The 17,129-nt window shown below is 39.0% G+C and overlaps 1 protein-coding gene across 2 annotated transcripts in view; it reads right to left on the bottom strand.

Annotated features, from left to right (window-relative positions):
* The window catches only part of LOC107087869 (neuronal PAS domain-containing protein 2-like), a 40,578-nt gene that overhangs the window by 16,261 nt on the left and 7,188 nt on the right, over positions 1-17,129 (bottom strand). For both annotated transcript variants that reach the window (XM_015379683.1, XM_015379682.1), the window contains exons 2-9: positions 8,541-8,737; positions 6,150-6,206; positions 5,349-5,503; positions 5,170-5,261; positions 4,988-5,077; positions 2,817-2,937; positions 1,142-1,255; positions 919-1,037 (exon numbers count right to left, since the gene is read on the bottom strand). In XM_015379683.1, the coding sequence (XP_015235169.1) occupies positions 919-1,037; positions 1,142-1,255; positions 2,817-2,937; positions 4,988-5,077; positions 5,170-5,261; positions 5,349-5,503; positions 6,150-6,206; positions 8,541-8,596 (804 nt within the window). In that variant the 5' untranslated portion in view covers positions 8,597-8,737. The remainder of the gene's footprint in view (positions 1-918; positions 1,038-1,141; positions 1,256-2,816; positions 2,938-4,987; positions 5,078-5,169; positions 5,262-5,348; positions 5,504-6,149; positions 6,207-8,540; positions 8,738-17,129) is intronic.

Genomic DNA, 17,129 nt, shown 5'->3' with positions numbered 1-17,129 from the left:
TAAAAGGATGTTAGCAGAACTTTAGTAGGACGTTAATAGAATGTCAGCAGAACGCTAGAACGATGTCAGCAGAACTTTAGCAGGGCGATAGCAGAATATTAGCAGAATGCTAGAGGGATGTTAGTAGAACTTTAGCAAAACGTTAACAGAATATTAGCAGAACTTTAGCAGAGCATTAGCAGAATATTAGCAGAACGCTAGAGGAATGTTAGTAGAACTTAACTAAATGTTAACAGAATGTTAGCAGAACGCTGGAAGGAAGTTAGCAGAACTTTAGCAGAACATTAAAAGAATGTTAGCATAACTTTAGCAGAACATTAACAGAATGTTAGCAGAACATCAGCAGAATGTTGGCAGAACTTTAGCAGAGGGTTAGCAGAATGTAAGCAGAATGCTAGAAGGATGTTAGCAGAACATTAGCAGAGCGTTACCAGAATGCTAGCTGAACGAGAGGATGTTAGCAGGGCATTAACATTTTAGGGAGAACCTTAGAAGAATTTTAGGATGTTCTGATTCTTCACCATTTACCACATCACCCACCGAATAGTTCTATAGATCTAATGTTTTAAAAAGTGGTTGTAATTAAACCTGCAGGACCGAATGACTGAATCTTATTCCTGTCTCTTAAAGGAGACTAAACTCTATCAGAGTTTAAGTAAGGACGAGGAAACTGTAAGGCTTCATATTTTACTTAGTGCAATCCTCTTTGGATCTAAATTTCTGATTTTGTGTTTGAGTTTGGCACCAGGGGCCTCCTTGGATGAATTAATTAGATCAATGTCCTCAAAACAAGTAGCAGCAGGAACGAGCAGACCTGATGGCGTCAGCGAGGATCAAAGCTTGGCCTTGGCTCATTATTCATCTTAACAACAGACAGATGAAACCAATGGTTTATTCTGAGCCTCAAACTGTTCTCACCTTCAGGAACTGTGGAGTGACTAAGCGTACGGTGGCTATGAAGCAGACCTGCTCCTCCAGTGACGACTGCAGGCTTCTTGGTAACGTCACTTCATGCCCGTTACAAGAAGATGTAGGCACTGTGTGGCAGGCAGCACAGATATTTTTTATGTCACCCCTTTTCTCTCTAAATGTGATAAAATTTGTCATTTTCTTAAATCTTTTTTTAAGGAAATATTCATACCATTGTTATGAAACTTGAAATCTCCAACAAACTTGACATATTCGTACACAGGAGGCTCCTTGGGGTCCATGTTACCTCTGGCAAGATGACAGCAGAATTCAATATGTGCCTCACCTGAAAAAACAGACATTTTCCTGATTAAAGGCCTGAAGGACCTGAGGATTCATTCAGATCTGGAGATTCAGCTCCTTTGGGATCAGAAAAAGTTTCTACAGATTATTAACTCAGGGAGGATGAAAACTAATGCAGCAACAGTTTTCACATAAAATCCCATTCATAAATAATCAGGCTTGTGTTTCTAACATCGCAAAATGTGAAAAAGCTCAAAGTGAGTAAGTCCTTGTTAAGGCAAGCCTTTCTGGCTCCATAATGTAGTTAGAGTGTCATCTTTCCTGTAATGCATCAAATCATTCAAGCCTTTAGTTTATTATTTAACTACGGTTTTCACATTACTGAAAATTCCAAACACTGTTTTTGACACTACAGGGATAAAATATGACGCAGGTTGTTAGAGACCACTTACATTTACTTGAGTACATTTTAGAAAAAAAACAAAAACTTTTTAGAGTAGCATTACTTTACATTACTTTTCTATTTTACTTTAATAAAAAATATTGCTAATCTTGTTGAAATTTCTGGATCCTCTGAATGCTGCAAGTAATGTAAGCTGATTAGAGATCAGGTGAAAATATCAGATGTCCTTTTCTAATATACCAGCTTTTTCATTTTTTTACATAACCTAGAAAAGACTTTCTTCTTCCGACAGCTACTCATACTGGAACTGCCATTTTAAAAACTACTTTTTTAGGTACTTTTCTATATAATAATTAAACTTTATTGATCTCACATTGGAGAAATTTACCTCTGCATTTAACCCATCCTTTGGGGAGCAGAGGGCTGCCATTGTGCGGCACCCGGGGAGCAGTGTGGGTTAAAGGTCTTGCTCATGAACCCAGAGTGGCAGTCTGTGGGAGTGGGGCTCAAACTCAGAACCTCTGGATTCCAAGCACTATGTTGTAACTACAGGCCGCCACTCCCCCAATCTTGTATTTGTTTAAGTATTGGTATGTTTACTTCAGTAAAGTTTTTAGGTGCGACCTGCCTCTGATCAAAATAAAAGGCATAAAAAATACTTTTATTAAGGGTAAAAACAGGTAAATGGTTTTCTTAAATAGAACCACGGATGCTAATTAAATGAGTGTATAAATGAATACTGAATTATTAACCCAAATATTAACCCAAAACAATCTGGGAATATTTTCTGAACTTTTAATCTTCCATGTGGAAATAATCCAGGAATCTAAAATGACAACCCAAATTTGAGGTGTCTACATAATCCTTTAAAACAAAAAAAACTCTCTTCCATCCCCAGATGATTTTCCAATAACTGAATGGATTTAGGCTGTTAGAAATGTTTTAAGGCTGCAGACACTTCCTCTTCTCTCTTCCTGTCAGAAACCCAGGATTAAGGTCAGCGTCTTCGGCCTCCCAGGGATTATGTGTTAACATAACAGTGATTTAAAGTCTTAACTATGATACTAAGCTGCCTCCTATTATTAGCTAAAAGTCTAATCATAGAGCAGACTAATCAGAGGAGCCTTGAACCAAGCAGTCGTCTCGAGTGTTGTTCTGTGTTTGTACTGAGCAGCCAGGCCTCTCTAAGCAGGACACTCACTGTCAAGGAAATCAGCAGCAACCGGGTCAGACATCAGCATGTGGGATGATAGCAGCTTGTAAACCTCCCCGTGTTCCCGCTCTGGGAGGAAATTCAGGATGCTCTGGTCCACCATATCTGACTGGTAGAAAAACAGGCCGATGAGTTTCAGTCAGTTAGGATTCAAAAAACTAAATAATGATGAAGATTTTATATTTTTTTCATGAATCTCTGGAGGAAATGCAGAGAAAACACAAACATTTGCAGAAAAGCTGATGCAAACCTCAAGAAATCATAACTTCCACTCCCAGATGGACAAAAATAATATCTTAATATTTCTAACCTGTATGGGGACATTTATCTCCATATGTTTATCCTTCCATAAATAGGAAACCAAAGCTTGTAATAACAGATCATCTCCACATTAACGGCGTAGACTTCTATCTTCTATGTTTTGAAAAACTCTTGATATGTAACCCAGACTGATCCCCCCCTCAGACTGCTGTGGGAAAGAAAAACCTGTATCTTCGATAATGAGAAGGAATATAGAAATGATGATTTCAGGAGGGATAAATAAATGACTTCCTGTTTTGGTCTGAGGTTCTGCTGCCATGAGACTCTGTCTAACTTAGCTAATTATTACATTAGGTTGTAGAAAGAAAGTTTAAACCACTTGGATCCGATTAACAAACATTGGCCTTGAAATGCTCCATTGTGCACATGTGATGCTGTGATGACCACATACTTTGGACATACGGTGTACCCTTGATTGGTGGATGTAGTCCATTTGTTTTCCACCTCCTAATCGGTGAAGATGAAGGTTCTGGACCAAGATGTTAACCCCTCCTGCAGCAGGAACCTTCTCATGTGACAGAAGCTAAACTGCTCCTCTCAGCTATGAAGCTAAAGCTATCTTGATGAGAGCTGCAGCTGCCAGGGTAGAAAACGAGCCGTTAGCATAATATTAGCGTTTCCCTTGGGGTCAGGTTGTTCCGCTCTGCTTGTTTCCTTTGAATTAAAATTATTTGAAAGCTCTGCTTTGTACACAGCTCTGTCTCTGGAGATCGACTGAAATCGATCATCTATGCGGAGTGAAAAACATGCCGTGCAGAGCACTGCTGGCGGCTGTGAACTGATTGTTCTAGAAACGTGTGTTAAAGATGAGCTGATGCTCATAAAGTGGTGAGGACTCTTCACTGCCACCTGAACACTTTCATCCACAGGATCTCAGGGTCATAAAACATTGGGGCTTTAAGTGAAGACGGGTTTAGCTTTTCTCCAACCTCTCAGACACGCCATCTTTATCACACGGTTTTTACAGCTTTAAACTTAACAAGTAAACATTGAGAGATGACGTCTCCATCAGGTGGACCGAACAACGCACCTTTTAAATCCCTGGTAGGGCTGCAGGTCTTTTAGACCTCCTGCACGCCGGTTTCAAATCAACATGGCGGACCTGGATTTTACAGAACGAGTAACGATGCTGCATTTAATGTGAAAGGCTGAGAAATGGCGCCAGAGACGCTGGCAGTTCAGGGAGGCTAGGTGCTACAGCTGGATCACAGAGAGAATGAGAAGGAGGAGGCGGGAGCATCAGAGCGGGGCAGAGGGCAGCGGATGGACAGGGCCGGCTTCAGGAGGACGGATGTCCTTCTAAGGGCTAAATTAAAATGGCTTCTTTAAAAGCCACCTACAAACCTCTGAGTTCCTTAGTCACTTCATTCCTTTTTTTTAAAGCTTCGTTTCCACTGTGCTCCTTCAGGATAAGTCACATTGTGTCCCTGAGTGGATGATGCCTGGGATGCCAGTTATGGCTTCATGAATTCATCTAAAGCCGATGATCTTATTCATCGACTAACGATTACCTGAAAAGAGTCATTTTTCTTTTAAAGCTGAGTTTTCTCTTGTAGTCCTGATATGGCCTCAGTCCTGAACGCCCCTCTCTGCGTTCAGCGAAAGCTTTAGATGACACTTTTTCTTCTGTTTATTACTAATTATTTACTAATTTATCACCGTCTACCATATGTTTGTCTCCATTATTACCAAAAATACTCAGCAGGAAAACTTTTTTCTAATTCAGATTAAAAGAAAATAATTAAATATCTTTTTTTTTTTTATTTAAGACACAGAATCAGACACAATATTTATAATATTAAGTGGTGATTAAAACCTAACTGGCTACTTCGACTCACCGGTAAATGTCCAATTAGAGAGGACACGCTGTCAGACACATAGATGATGTTTCCATCCGTCGTTAATGCAATCAGGAAACCATCCAGGGCCTGTGAGAAGCAAACAAATCAATGTTACATTCCTGTTAATTTAGCATAATATTACGGATTTGTAAAGATTCAAACATCCTGATAAGCTTTACCTCCAACATGAGCTGAGTGAACTCTTCGTTACTGAGTAATGAGGGCTTCCAGTCCTGCTTCACGTCACAGACTTCGTTCTGCGCAGTGATGTCTGCAAAAGATTGGAAGATGACTCAGACTCAGAGATGAAGCTTAAGAAAGTGGCTGAAATGATCCACAGGTGTCTGAATGTGCAGACCTTTCTGCTTCTGCAGGAAGTCAATGGTCCTCTGCAGGATGGTGGACTTGTCCATCTTGCGCGGATGGCCCTGGCCCTGCAGCATCGTGCACAGCTCCTTGATGAGCACATTGAACTGGTCTCTTCTTTTCTTTTCAGATTTGTTGCGAGATGCTCTGCAGAACAAAGAGGATGCAAGAAAGAAATGGCAGCATAAGAGCGATGTAACTGACTTTCCTCAGCTCTATTAATTCTAACAACGTTTCACAGAAACGGTTATTCAATTCTACATATCAATAAAAAAACACAGTCATTATAACATTTCTTAAATATATTGTTCCTCTTATGATATTTTCTAATAATGTGGCTTTTTGAATAAAATAATTTACATATTTTTCTTGGTACTGTGTACTTTTTTTTGAGTGTGAAAAGCTTCTGGCAGCTTCAGGTTTGTTTTCTTTCAGTGCTAATGTTTAACTTCTTCTTCATGTGTTTGAACAGCTGTGTAGATAATTTGCTTCAGATTATCCGGTCGTCACGCTCCAACAGTTTGGCTTTATTCAGGAATCTGAAGGAATTTTTAACTTTTCCTTCTCAGAACAATCCTGCTTTTTTCTGAATGTCGTTTCTTATTTTCCTGAAGAGTAAATGAACCCTAATGTGACTTAGTTACCACCTCTGGTCCCTCTAAGCAGACGATTGTCTCATATTAGAGCCGTTGGATCAATACAGAGGTTGAGAAGTTGATTTTCCCATAAAACTGGGATGATCAGTGGAACCAGAGAAACAGGTTTAACAGCAAATGTAAGGCAGGATGATGACCTTTTTGCTTTGTCCTTCTCATCTTCATCCATTAAGTCCTCCACACAGCTGTTGGTACTGAAAGCACAAGGAAGAAGGTGTCAAGCTGATGGATATCATAGAATATCTGACTTTTTAACAAGCAACATTTAGAAGTAGAATAAAATGTTACCCAGATAAATATAATTAAACATCATTCTTTAAAAAGTGATGAAAGATGCAGACAATGTGAAATGAGGGTCAGAGAGAAATGGTAAAATCTCCAGTTTCTCTGTTAGCTTGATCTGGTAACAGAGCTAATTTGTTTGTAATCTCAAACTGTAATCTGGAATAAAAACTGCTCAGTAACCCTCCACATTTTTTCAATCCCTGGTGAAGACGAGCAACAAGGTTTGAGATGAATCTTTCATTTATCACAGCAACATAAAGTCACCAGAAAGCATAAAAAAAACAAGCCAATGGATTTTATGAATCGGTGCCAAGATGGAAAATAATAATCTAGAATAAAATCAGTGGTGCTAGGACTGAACAGCATCAACAGCAGGAGCTTTAAAGCAGCCATTCAGATATTTCTCCTACATTGACAGAACAGCTGCGTCCTAATCCAACAGACAAGTGGAGCTTTCTAAAGTCTAACGGGGGTCAGATGAGAGCGCAGCCATCCAAAAAAATGTCCGAACCAAAAGCTCAACCAGAACTATAGAACTATAGCAAAAGAAAAATGGAAATTTGAGGAAAAAAATGTCATAAAAAAAAAGAAACGTTGAAAAACTTTGTGATCAAAAGCAGGTTTTGAGAAGAGCTTTGCTGTTTACTTAGATTTTATTTTTCCAAATATTTTTTTTATTCAATATCTTTTCATATTACATTTTTTTTAAATTGTTTTTTAGTTTTAAAAATTCCATTCTTTTTAAACTGCAAACTGAATGAATGACATTTTCTTCACTTACAGCCCGATTCAAACATTCCTTATAGACCGGTAATAATGTTACTAACATCCAGCCGACCAACAGAAAGCATCTTTGCTCCACCCTCAGAATAAAACCCAACCCCCGAAATGTGATCTGGCAAACGCTCTTCGAAAATAATTATATTTATAAAAATCAATCGGAAAAAGAACAATTTGAAATGTAGCGTGGCGGCCTAGTAGTCAGGGCATTACACTTGGAATCATGAGGTTCTGAGTTTGAGCCCCACTCCCACAGACTGCCACTCTGGGCCCCTGAGCAAACTCCACACTGCTGCATAATGGCAGTTTAATTTCTGGATTTCAGTTTATCAGATTTTCCATTTCTGAAATGTTTTCTTTGTTTGGATAAGTGTTGTGCTTCAGTTAAAGGGCTTTCCGTGCCTCCATGCTCACCAACTGCTCTGAAACTCAGCCCGTCCTGTGATGTCTGAGTGGGAAAGAGTGCATTACAGTAAGGACTTTTGGTTACAATGCTTAGTACGATGGAGGATCTGTCATGCTGCGGGGCCATCTGAATTAAGCAGAATCCTGGACTCTTTCAAACCTTAATGCATCCTTTCCATTGGGGATTTATCTATCAGTTCAGTCCAATTCAGTTTAATTAATACAAGCTAAAACAGAGGTGAAGATAAGCTAAAACTGCTGCTAGCTCGCTATAATGGTGCTTCTATGCAAAATAAGCCCAGCAAAAACGATTAAATGTGTGAAGATATCAGTAATTAAAATAAGCTGTGGATAGTGACTTCGCCCCCTAACTGATCGGTGGGTCTCTGATGTTTTCAGTGCAACTTTGAACCACAAACAGAAAGGATCTAAAAATATTAGAGCTGCAACTAACAATTATTTTTCTTATCAATCTTTCGATTATTTTTTTGATTAATCGATTAATAATCAGATAGCCAAAGGTTCCTTAAATAACTCTTTTTGTAAAATTAAATCAGGTGAAACTAAAACTTTTCCACTGAGGCGTTCTGGATAAAGCAGATTGACAGATTATTTTTTTTTTCCATGTTAAATGCAAAATGTTTACATATTTTTTTATCATCTTGGTATAATTCCTGCTCTAAGTAGGTTGCTCTGTCAGCTAAAGGCATGTTTTACAGTCTCTATACTCTAGTTAATGATTAATCCAATAATTACTGAATTAGTTGATTATTTCAATAATCGATTCATTGATTCAGCTGTAAAAAAAACAGTATCAGCTCCAGGTAACGGTCACTAATAGAAACGTGGAAAAGGCGAATTAATCAGCGGTGAGTCGCTCTGAGTTAAAGGGACTTTAATTCTCACTGGTTCTTCGTTCTGATCCAAAACAAATGAAAACTTCTGTAAACTTGTTTCCTTAAATATTAAATCCCAAAATAAACTTTGCACCTAAACCCCTTCAGTCATGATCATATGGTTCTACAGGTGGATCACAGAGACGTTTGGTTTATACTCACTCCCATTCCCTAAGGGTGGATGGACACGGCCCGCCGAATTCTGAAAGGTTGTCCATACTCACTCCCTCTGCCAACCGGGCCTTTTCTGAAGTCTGGGAAGTCCCATCCGCCCTCACCTGGCCTCAGCGCTTTACTGGAAAATCCTAGGAAGGAGCAGCTGCCCACCTCCTCCTCGGTTCCCCCGAAGGAAAAAAGTCCTGTGAAAAGAGGAAATGATTACATCACAGGCATTAGCATGTTCATGCTGATTGGCGTCACTGTGCACTGAGAGCTTCGTTAATGGACTTCATCTCCCTTTCTTTGTTCAACTGATCCCTCCGTAAATCATCCGGCAGAACCGGACGGCCACAGTGTGGTCGGGAAAGCAACGCTGTTCCCCCTTCCAGCGCCATCTGGAAGGCGTCCTCGCCACAACTCTCCCTACCACCCTGAGAAACAGCCGTTTGTTCCCAAACTCTACAGTTTGCTTGGCTATAAAAAACCCACTATCACCTAAAGCAAGCTACCATTCATAAAATTCACAGACTCTCACCTGCTATTGACTTTACAGCCTAATCCACCCAGAAGGCCGACCTCACAGAGCCACAGCCTGCGAGGTCTACAGACCATTTGTGTTTCCGAATAAAAGGCTGCACTTTAATCACTGCAATCATTTAATCAATAGAAATACATGATTCAGTTACTGATGGCCTCAAACCCAAAGGTATTCATTCCAGTTTGATTGCAGTTATCAAACAATGTGGGTCAGGATGAGTTTGTTAATTTTACAGGTTAGAAGGTTTTCCTGGTCAATGAAAGGCAGTAGATCAGGTCGGGTGGTCATCAGAAAGAAGGAAAACTCCTCATACTCAGTCCTGGAAATGAGGGCAGACAGGCCACACCGAGCCAGGAGCCGATAAGCGGAGGATTATCTAAACCTTTGCACCAAAATAAAAAGTCATTTTTTAACTCGCTTGACCTTACTTCTACCAGACTTTGGGCTTTATTTCTAAAACTCACTGTGGTGGCTTTTAGAAAATCAACCATCAGAGCCGTTTTTTTTTTTTTTTTTTTAAACACAAAAGTTTATGAGATCTCATGATCATTAAGGCTCAAAATTTAACTTCCGAAACTTTTTGGTTTGGTTTCCTAACTTTATTTCATTGCAAATATACTCTGGTTTTCCTCTATAGTTTCTGCTGGTGGCGCTCGCCGCTTCTACTTTTACCGCTCGCCGCACCGACACCACGTCCATCTGGAGTGGAGCAGCTTGTTCAGGCAGGAAGTCATTAAAAGACTAGATGCTCAAAAGGTAGATAGCTTTTTCAGGCCTTCTATGTAATAATACAGCAAATCAACAACCTCTGAAAAAGAGAGCATTCATCGCCATGGCAATGGTGAAACTATGAGTATTGTGCTTTGTACAGAGGAAAAACTAAAGGAATGGAAATGAAATAAAGTTAGAAAATAAGGAGAGAATTTTGTTCCATTATTATTCTAAGCAAAGAAATGGAAATGAAAAAAAAAAAAAAACACAACGCAGAAATCAAACCCTGAAAAAGGTTTTAATTGAAAAAAAGGATTTGAGAGTAAAATTTCAAAACGTTTCAAATCTTCTTTTTTCAAATTAGAATTTCTTTTTTTCAAAAGTTTATTTTATGGAATATTTATTCATTTATTTACTTTTTTTCAAATTGTGTTTCACAGTGTCTTCAGCTGCTTGACCAATGAAAATGTTGCTAATGTCCAGCGGACCAATAGGAGGATGTAATCTGGAAACATTTTCTGGTTTTTCTTGTTTTTTTTTTTATTTGCAAAATTCACTTTTTTTTTTCTTTTTCTAAAACAAGAACAGTGATAAAACCAATATCTTATTAAATATTAAATCTTTTAAACATTTTTTTGATAAAAATTAATTGGAAAAATAAAAATCTGTATTGTTTTTTCAATAAAATATGAAAAATAAATCTAATAATAATTGAATAATAACTTTCCTTTTGTGGATTGCATTTCTCTTAATTTTTAATACACAAAACATACTCTTAGTTTTCAACAATAATGGAACAAAATTAGCTCCATACATGTTGCTTTTTGGCACCGTCTCTCACTCCTGCTGACTTTGTGGTAATTTAAATAGAAGTTAGGGTCGTTATTCATGTCAGCGGTACTTGAACGCTGCGCCTCACAGCTGAAGTCAATTGCAGCTCCGGTTCTCAGGGAACAGCATCGCAGATCCAGCACATCTAGCAAGGAAACATCCTTCTGATCCAAATGAGTGTTTGTAAACAGCAGGACCCTCCTGGCCTAGAAATGTGCCAGAAGCTGGAGCATCTTTTAATAACTCAGCAGAAATCAGAGACCTTCAGCACACTTTTTGTTTACGGAGGGTCAGAAAAACAGCAGGAGCCTCTGTTACAAACACAGGAACAAATCTACAGAAGGTGGTTCTGGGTTCGGACGGTGGCCCAAACCATCAGAACATTCTGTTCCTTCCAGTAGACAGCGCTGAGTCTAAATGCATAAAGCTGCTTCCAGCTGGATTAAAACACTCAAACCAGGAGTCGCTTCAGGCCAGAGAGGAGCATAAATATCTGCTTTAATCTCTATAAAACAATAAGGCGCTATCACAGAACCAACAGTTTGCCAGAAACACAAGGTAGGGACAATAGGACCAATAAAAGGACTGGGCTCTAATTAGCAAATGATAATAAAGTTTTATTTATTTTTTGCAATAAAAGAAGCAATAAATTCTGACAAGGAAATAAGGATATCTAGGAAACATGAGTGCTTTCTTTCTAACTGGATACTTTGTTATCTTAAACCTTCAACACTCCCACAGCCTAACGTAGATGAGCTTTGATGTAACGGAGGACAGACGGAGCCAAACTGAACCGATCGGACCGGCTTCACTGAGCCGCCGCGTAGCTCTGATCCATCGGCTGCAGGGAAACTGACCTGCATTACTGCTAACAATGTCCTTTATATGGATCCATTCACCGCCATCATAATCATCATGATAATCAATACCACACCAAGCAAAGCAGTTCTTCTGTTTCTTACATCCACCTCCTGTAAAAAACGTCCACAGCTAAATATTTTGGTGATTCATTATTTATTTATTATTTATTTCTAACCCTTTTTAACACTTTTTAATGTCTTTACTAGTGTGATCCTTTAGTTATAATTTCTCTCTAGTTTCCTCAGTGTGAGACAATAAAGAGGTTTTCTATTCTAATTAGCATGTTAGCAGTTGAAACAGAAGGTTTTCCTGAAATGATGCATTCATGACACAAAAACATATTTCAAATCAAATTTGATGGTATTCCTGAAGCTGTTGATTGTATGATTTTGTTTCGATCTTCAGGAAAGCTGAAGACTGATTGATGTTCGTCCATAGTTAGCTTAAATCTGACAAACTACTCTTCCAGAAAACAAAAAAAAAAAATGTTTCTCTGTAGGTTTTGATCAGCTTCTGTTATGTTCTGAAGTGACCCTTTTGTGCTTATTGTAAGGAGAAAAAGGAGTGGGAAATAATATTTATAGAATGGAAGAAAATTTCTTATTTTTTAGACGTTTCACCACAAAAGGGGAAAAAAATTGTAAATAGATGAAAAACAGCTCCAAACAAGCTTTTGAAGAACTGACCAACAGAAGTGTGAGTTTCTAGTTGGAGCCCATCTGTTCATCAACAGACTTAGACCTTCATTCCTGTTAATCTCTAGTTTTTCTGATGACCTCATGTTTTTTTTGCTTTTCATTTTCTGTTTATAAAATCCATCCATCCAGTAGCGTAACCACATAATTTCCTAAAAACGTTGTGGGGGGGGGCTGAGGCCTATCACAGTACCCTAAGGGTCATTTGGAATGTTCAATCAGGCTAACATGCAGGTTTATGGACTGTGGGAGAAAGCCAGAGAAAACCCACTCAGACACTAAACAGAAAGGTCCTGGTTTTAACGGGGACTCAAACCCAGAACCTTCTTGCTGTGAGGCAGTGGTGCTACCCACCACACCACCGAGCAGCCTGCTTGTTTATACATACACAGGCATACGCTGTACGGGTTTTTGCCCTTTTCGAGCAGATTCTGCAGTCATGCGAGAATTTTTCGATCGGGCCGAGTTTCATCCTCATGGTGCGTCCTGCGTCATGTACTATACAGGTGGTAACGAGGGGCGATCAGCCTATAACGACCACCTCCCAATCAGGAATCGTAAGTTCTGGGGAAAATCAAACATGTTGGAAATTCAGTCAGCCCTCCTGAGGCGTTGCTGAAGCAGGGCTACAGGCCGATTTACCAGAACCTCACGCACTGAGCATGTGAAACCAGGGAGTTCTTCTTCTTCTTCTAGCAGATTGAGGAGTCTGACCAGCGCCATCTTTCATATGGTTTCTGGACGTACAGTGTGAGCAGGTAAATCGCATCAGAGCATCGGGCCGTTCAGTGGAAGAACATCGTGAGCTGTGAACTTTTAAACCCTGCAGTTTGAGCTGCAACTGAGTACAACGATGGAAAACATAATGTGGATGTCCGGCCTTATGATGAGTCATTTATGCTATTTATGTATTTGAATGCCCCCCTCCCTCCCCCTGGAACCACTTAAATAACTAATACTTCTAATAGAACCCATTAACATCTCTGTTGGATAATGTTTCCCACCCCATGCATGAAGCTGTTTCAGAACTGGAGAGCTCCTTCAGTGACAGACTGCTGCACCTTAAATGCACCAGGGAGCGTTATCACAGATTTTTCCTCCCAGCAGCTGCAATAAGTTTTTACATTCATGCTGATTTTTCATAGCTTCTACCTTAGTCAGTTGAATAACATGCTGCAGTCATTTTGCACATCTCTGATGTTGCTGCTATTTTCAAATATCCATCACTGTAAAAATGTCCTTAGCTGTATAATGTTTATGTATTCTTCAGGTGCAGTTTTTATATTGTTAAAACACTTTACAGTACAGTATTTATTGTTTATCTTTTAACTCTTCACTATTATGTTATTCTTATTCATTTTTTCTAAGGTCCACATTTGTGTGACCATTTTTTTATATAATCGTTTTGCTGCTATAAACACAAGAATTTACCTATTGTGGGACAATAATAGGAGTTTCTATTCTATTCTATTCCATTATATGCTATTGAACTTGATGAGTTTATAAAACGGTTCATTATCTATTTTTATCTGAAATGTTTGAATTAAAGCCCTTTTATGTACTACCAATTTGCTACATTTCTGCCCCCATTCAGACTATCTGATATCTCTTAGTGACATTAAGGGGTTTAGTTCAGACCAGCCAGTCTGCTCTAATTACAGACAACTGATCAAACTGCATTTGTTGCAATTAAAACGTGGATAAATGCATAAACTCAAAATTAAAGGTATGTTGAGGTTTCACCATGTTTTTTCTCCCACACTGTTTACATTTGATCACTGCTGCACTTTTAGAAATGGAAATGTCATGAAAGCTGTATAAAATTAAATTTCGTTTAGTATGCACTCTGTTTATAAAAAATGACAATAAAAGTTGTCTAAGTTTAAGTTACGTAGAAGTTTTGTTACTGATCCAATGCAGAGCTCTCACTGCCAAAACATTTTACTTAAAAAATAAAAAAAAACTATTGTTAGAGATTCATTCTCTAACTTTCCATATAAACAGTCTGTTGGTAGATTTAACTGAATCATTTTTCTTGATGTATTTGGTTCTGTTGGCGGCAGGAGTTTCAGCCTGCATGTTAAGTGAAACCATATTTCCATTTACAGTCTGAGCAGCTGCTGAAGTTTGAGCTGAAGATCAACTCCCCATGTGAACAGCACCATTACTCAAAGTCTGCTTTCCTAGAAAACTAGAAGTCCTGCTAGGAAAAAGGTCCGGGCGTTCAGAGCCGAGCCTAGCGGCGTTCCCTGAGGATGGTTCTGGAATGTGATCCAGTTCCCCTCTGACACAGATCTGAAACAGTGGATTCAGGCCTCTGTGTTTGTAGGCAAACATTGTGTTTCTCAACACATCAAAATCTCAACTTTATTGCTGCAACATTATTAGAGGACAGAACGTAAACAGCAGAAAATGTCACAAATTCCAGAAAAACAGAATCATGTCTGCTTCCAGCTTTTCCTCATCTTAAAGGCAATTATTTAAACCTTTGTTTTAGTTTTCCGGTTTCAATCAATTCTTTTACAGCTTATCTTCTAGCATCTGTCTGGTCCTGCCGCTCGCCGTCGGGTCAGTTCTACACCTGTCTGCCATCAGTCACGCTTCTTTCTCTGTTTCACTCCAGCTTCTTCTGTCCAGAATGCTGCTGATCCTTCTGAGATTGACTACAGTCTGGCTGTCCAGTCAGCCCATTAACTGCCCCCCTTGGTTCTGACGTCTGCTCAGCAAATAAAGCTGACTGGATGCGACCCGCCTTTCCTGTGCTGGATTTGGGTCGTCCATCCGTGTTTACTGAGGTATCAAAGCTTCTCATCAGAGACCCACCGTCCAGCTGCTCTTACTGGACCTTCCAGCTATCTGGGCTCCTGATGGACCCTCAATATATGTTTGGGACTTTTATTTTGAAGTAGAAAGAAAGTAAAACCAGAGTCCTTGTTGGGTTAAGGGCTGGTTATACTCCCGCATCAGTTTGTCACAGTGAGCTTGTCGCAGGTATGAAGCAAATATTTTTTTAATTTATGCACAATTTTGTAGCATGTTCTGCGCTATGTTATTCCATGCCACAACCAAGAAGGACAATCATGAACTAGCTGTGGATCTAGAGCGATGCGATGAAGAAGTGGAAAAACACAAGAGGAAAGTTTGTCCGACAATGAGGGGACATGAGGGCGAAAAATAATCCAGGTGGAAAAAGGGTCCCAGCATTCTCGCACACCTCGCTCTTCTAGCTGGTTTATCTTCATGAGTCGTTTTCCACAATGGCGTTCATACAAATAAAAAAAGCCGGTAGGGTACCAAACAGGAAATACGCATAGTGTAGAGCGGATGTAGATTTGGCCAATCAGGGGCCTCCTGTCTGCTGTCACCTACAATTTTGGAGAGGTGCAGCAGATTGTTTGTTAAAGGGGCGATGGCGTATCTGCGTTAACTGCGACACACACGCAGATGACCTGGTTTCTGATAATGAATCAGCCTTTAGCCAGAGCGACCAAAGCAAACCAGAGGCGCCATATTTTTCCACATTACGAACCAGAAGGTGGTTAAATCAGATATTTTAAAAATTAAATAAAAATAAAAAAATAAAATTATTTCATTTCAAAACTCAAGGGAATGTAAAGTTTTAATGTATTTTCTAGTTTAAAGCTTTTTTACATTAATGAGCCCTGACTGTTGTAATGGAATGGAAGCTGAGGTCCGGGGATTTATCACTATTCCCGCAGGGAGCAACGTCTGGTAAACATTTTCAGTATTGATTCTAAACATGGCGGCGCCCTGCCCCTCTGAACTAAACTGAAAATCAACAACAGCAGAATCATAAAGGCTTCAAAACAGCTTTTATGGGGAAAATTAGGGCAGAATAAAGAAAAGCCAGAGTGGAGGACTGAGAGGTTTGCAGCCACAGAGGAAACAGTGACTAAAGGGATATTGACCTTTTTTTTTTTTAACTCTGTACAGCATTTATTCAAACTCCAAAGACTGACGGCTCGAATGGGAGCTGAACATTTTAAACATTAAACTGAGATTTAGTTAAAATCTCTCTCAAGTTTAGTAGCAAAATGCACAGTAAACAACTTTTGGTTTAAAAACTCATCAGCCTGTTGTTCATAATAATTTTCAATAAATGATGTGAACTTTAGATAAATAAATGACAAGATATTTTAGCAGAGTTTTATAAAAAGTGAAATATTTCCATCGATGGACTCATAATGAACCTACAGAAGCAGGTGCTGCTAGGAGATGAGTGGGGTCTGGCTACAGGCGTGCACAATGCACTTTCCTGCACAGTCAGGACAGGAAGTTTATTCCAAATGTTTTACTAGAGGCCTACAGGAATAGTGCATAGCATGTATGAGCTACCAGATTTTATTAGAAGAAGAAGACATAATTTTTTTTTTTAAAGTGAATGCTCACTTAAATGTGCTCAGATAATCTTTTGGTGATTTTCTTTAACTTATTCCAACATTATGTGTCTCTTACAGAAGTATGTTTCAATGTGACTCCCGCTGGAACTTAAAGTTAAATGCTGGGTCATGCTGGGAAATCTTTTTCACTGCTAAGCCGCTGTTCATTTATTGTCAGAGTTTATACAAAATGAAATTTAATTTAGTACAGCTCTCAGTGTATACAAAATGACAATAAAAGTAGTCTAAGTCTAAAAATAACAACACAATAAAAAATAAAAACACTTCCAAGAAAATAAAATGGACATTTGAAAGTGTGTTTAGTGTTTACTGTTTTCTCCGGTGTTGTGGGGAAAAACACAGAACTTATTGTCTATTGTGGTCATTATCGAGGTATTCAGTAATTCACTGTGAATAAGCAAAGCTTAGTTAATCAGAAATCACACAGCCTCCATCGGACAATCTATGTGGTACAACAGCAAAGGGAAGAACAGCACAAACAAGATTATTAGAATATAGAACATAATACTTGCAAACACATATTAAAGACACATTT

This window comes from Cyprinodon variegatus, unplaced genomic scaffold (genome assembly GCF_000732505.1).
Source record: "Cyprinodon variegatus isolate N-32 unplaced genomic scaffold, C_variegatus-1.0 Scaffold198, whole genome shotgun sequence".
Classification (NCBI taxonomy): Eukaryota; Metazoa; Chordata; class Actinopteri; order Cyprinodontiformes; family Cyprinodontidae; genus Cyprinodon; species Cyprinodon variegatus.
Note: the sequence above shows the minus strand (reverse complement) of the source record. Positions and strands in the feature narration are given on the sequence as shown.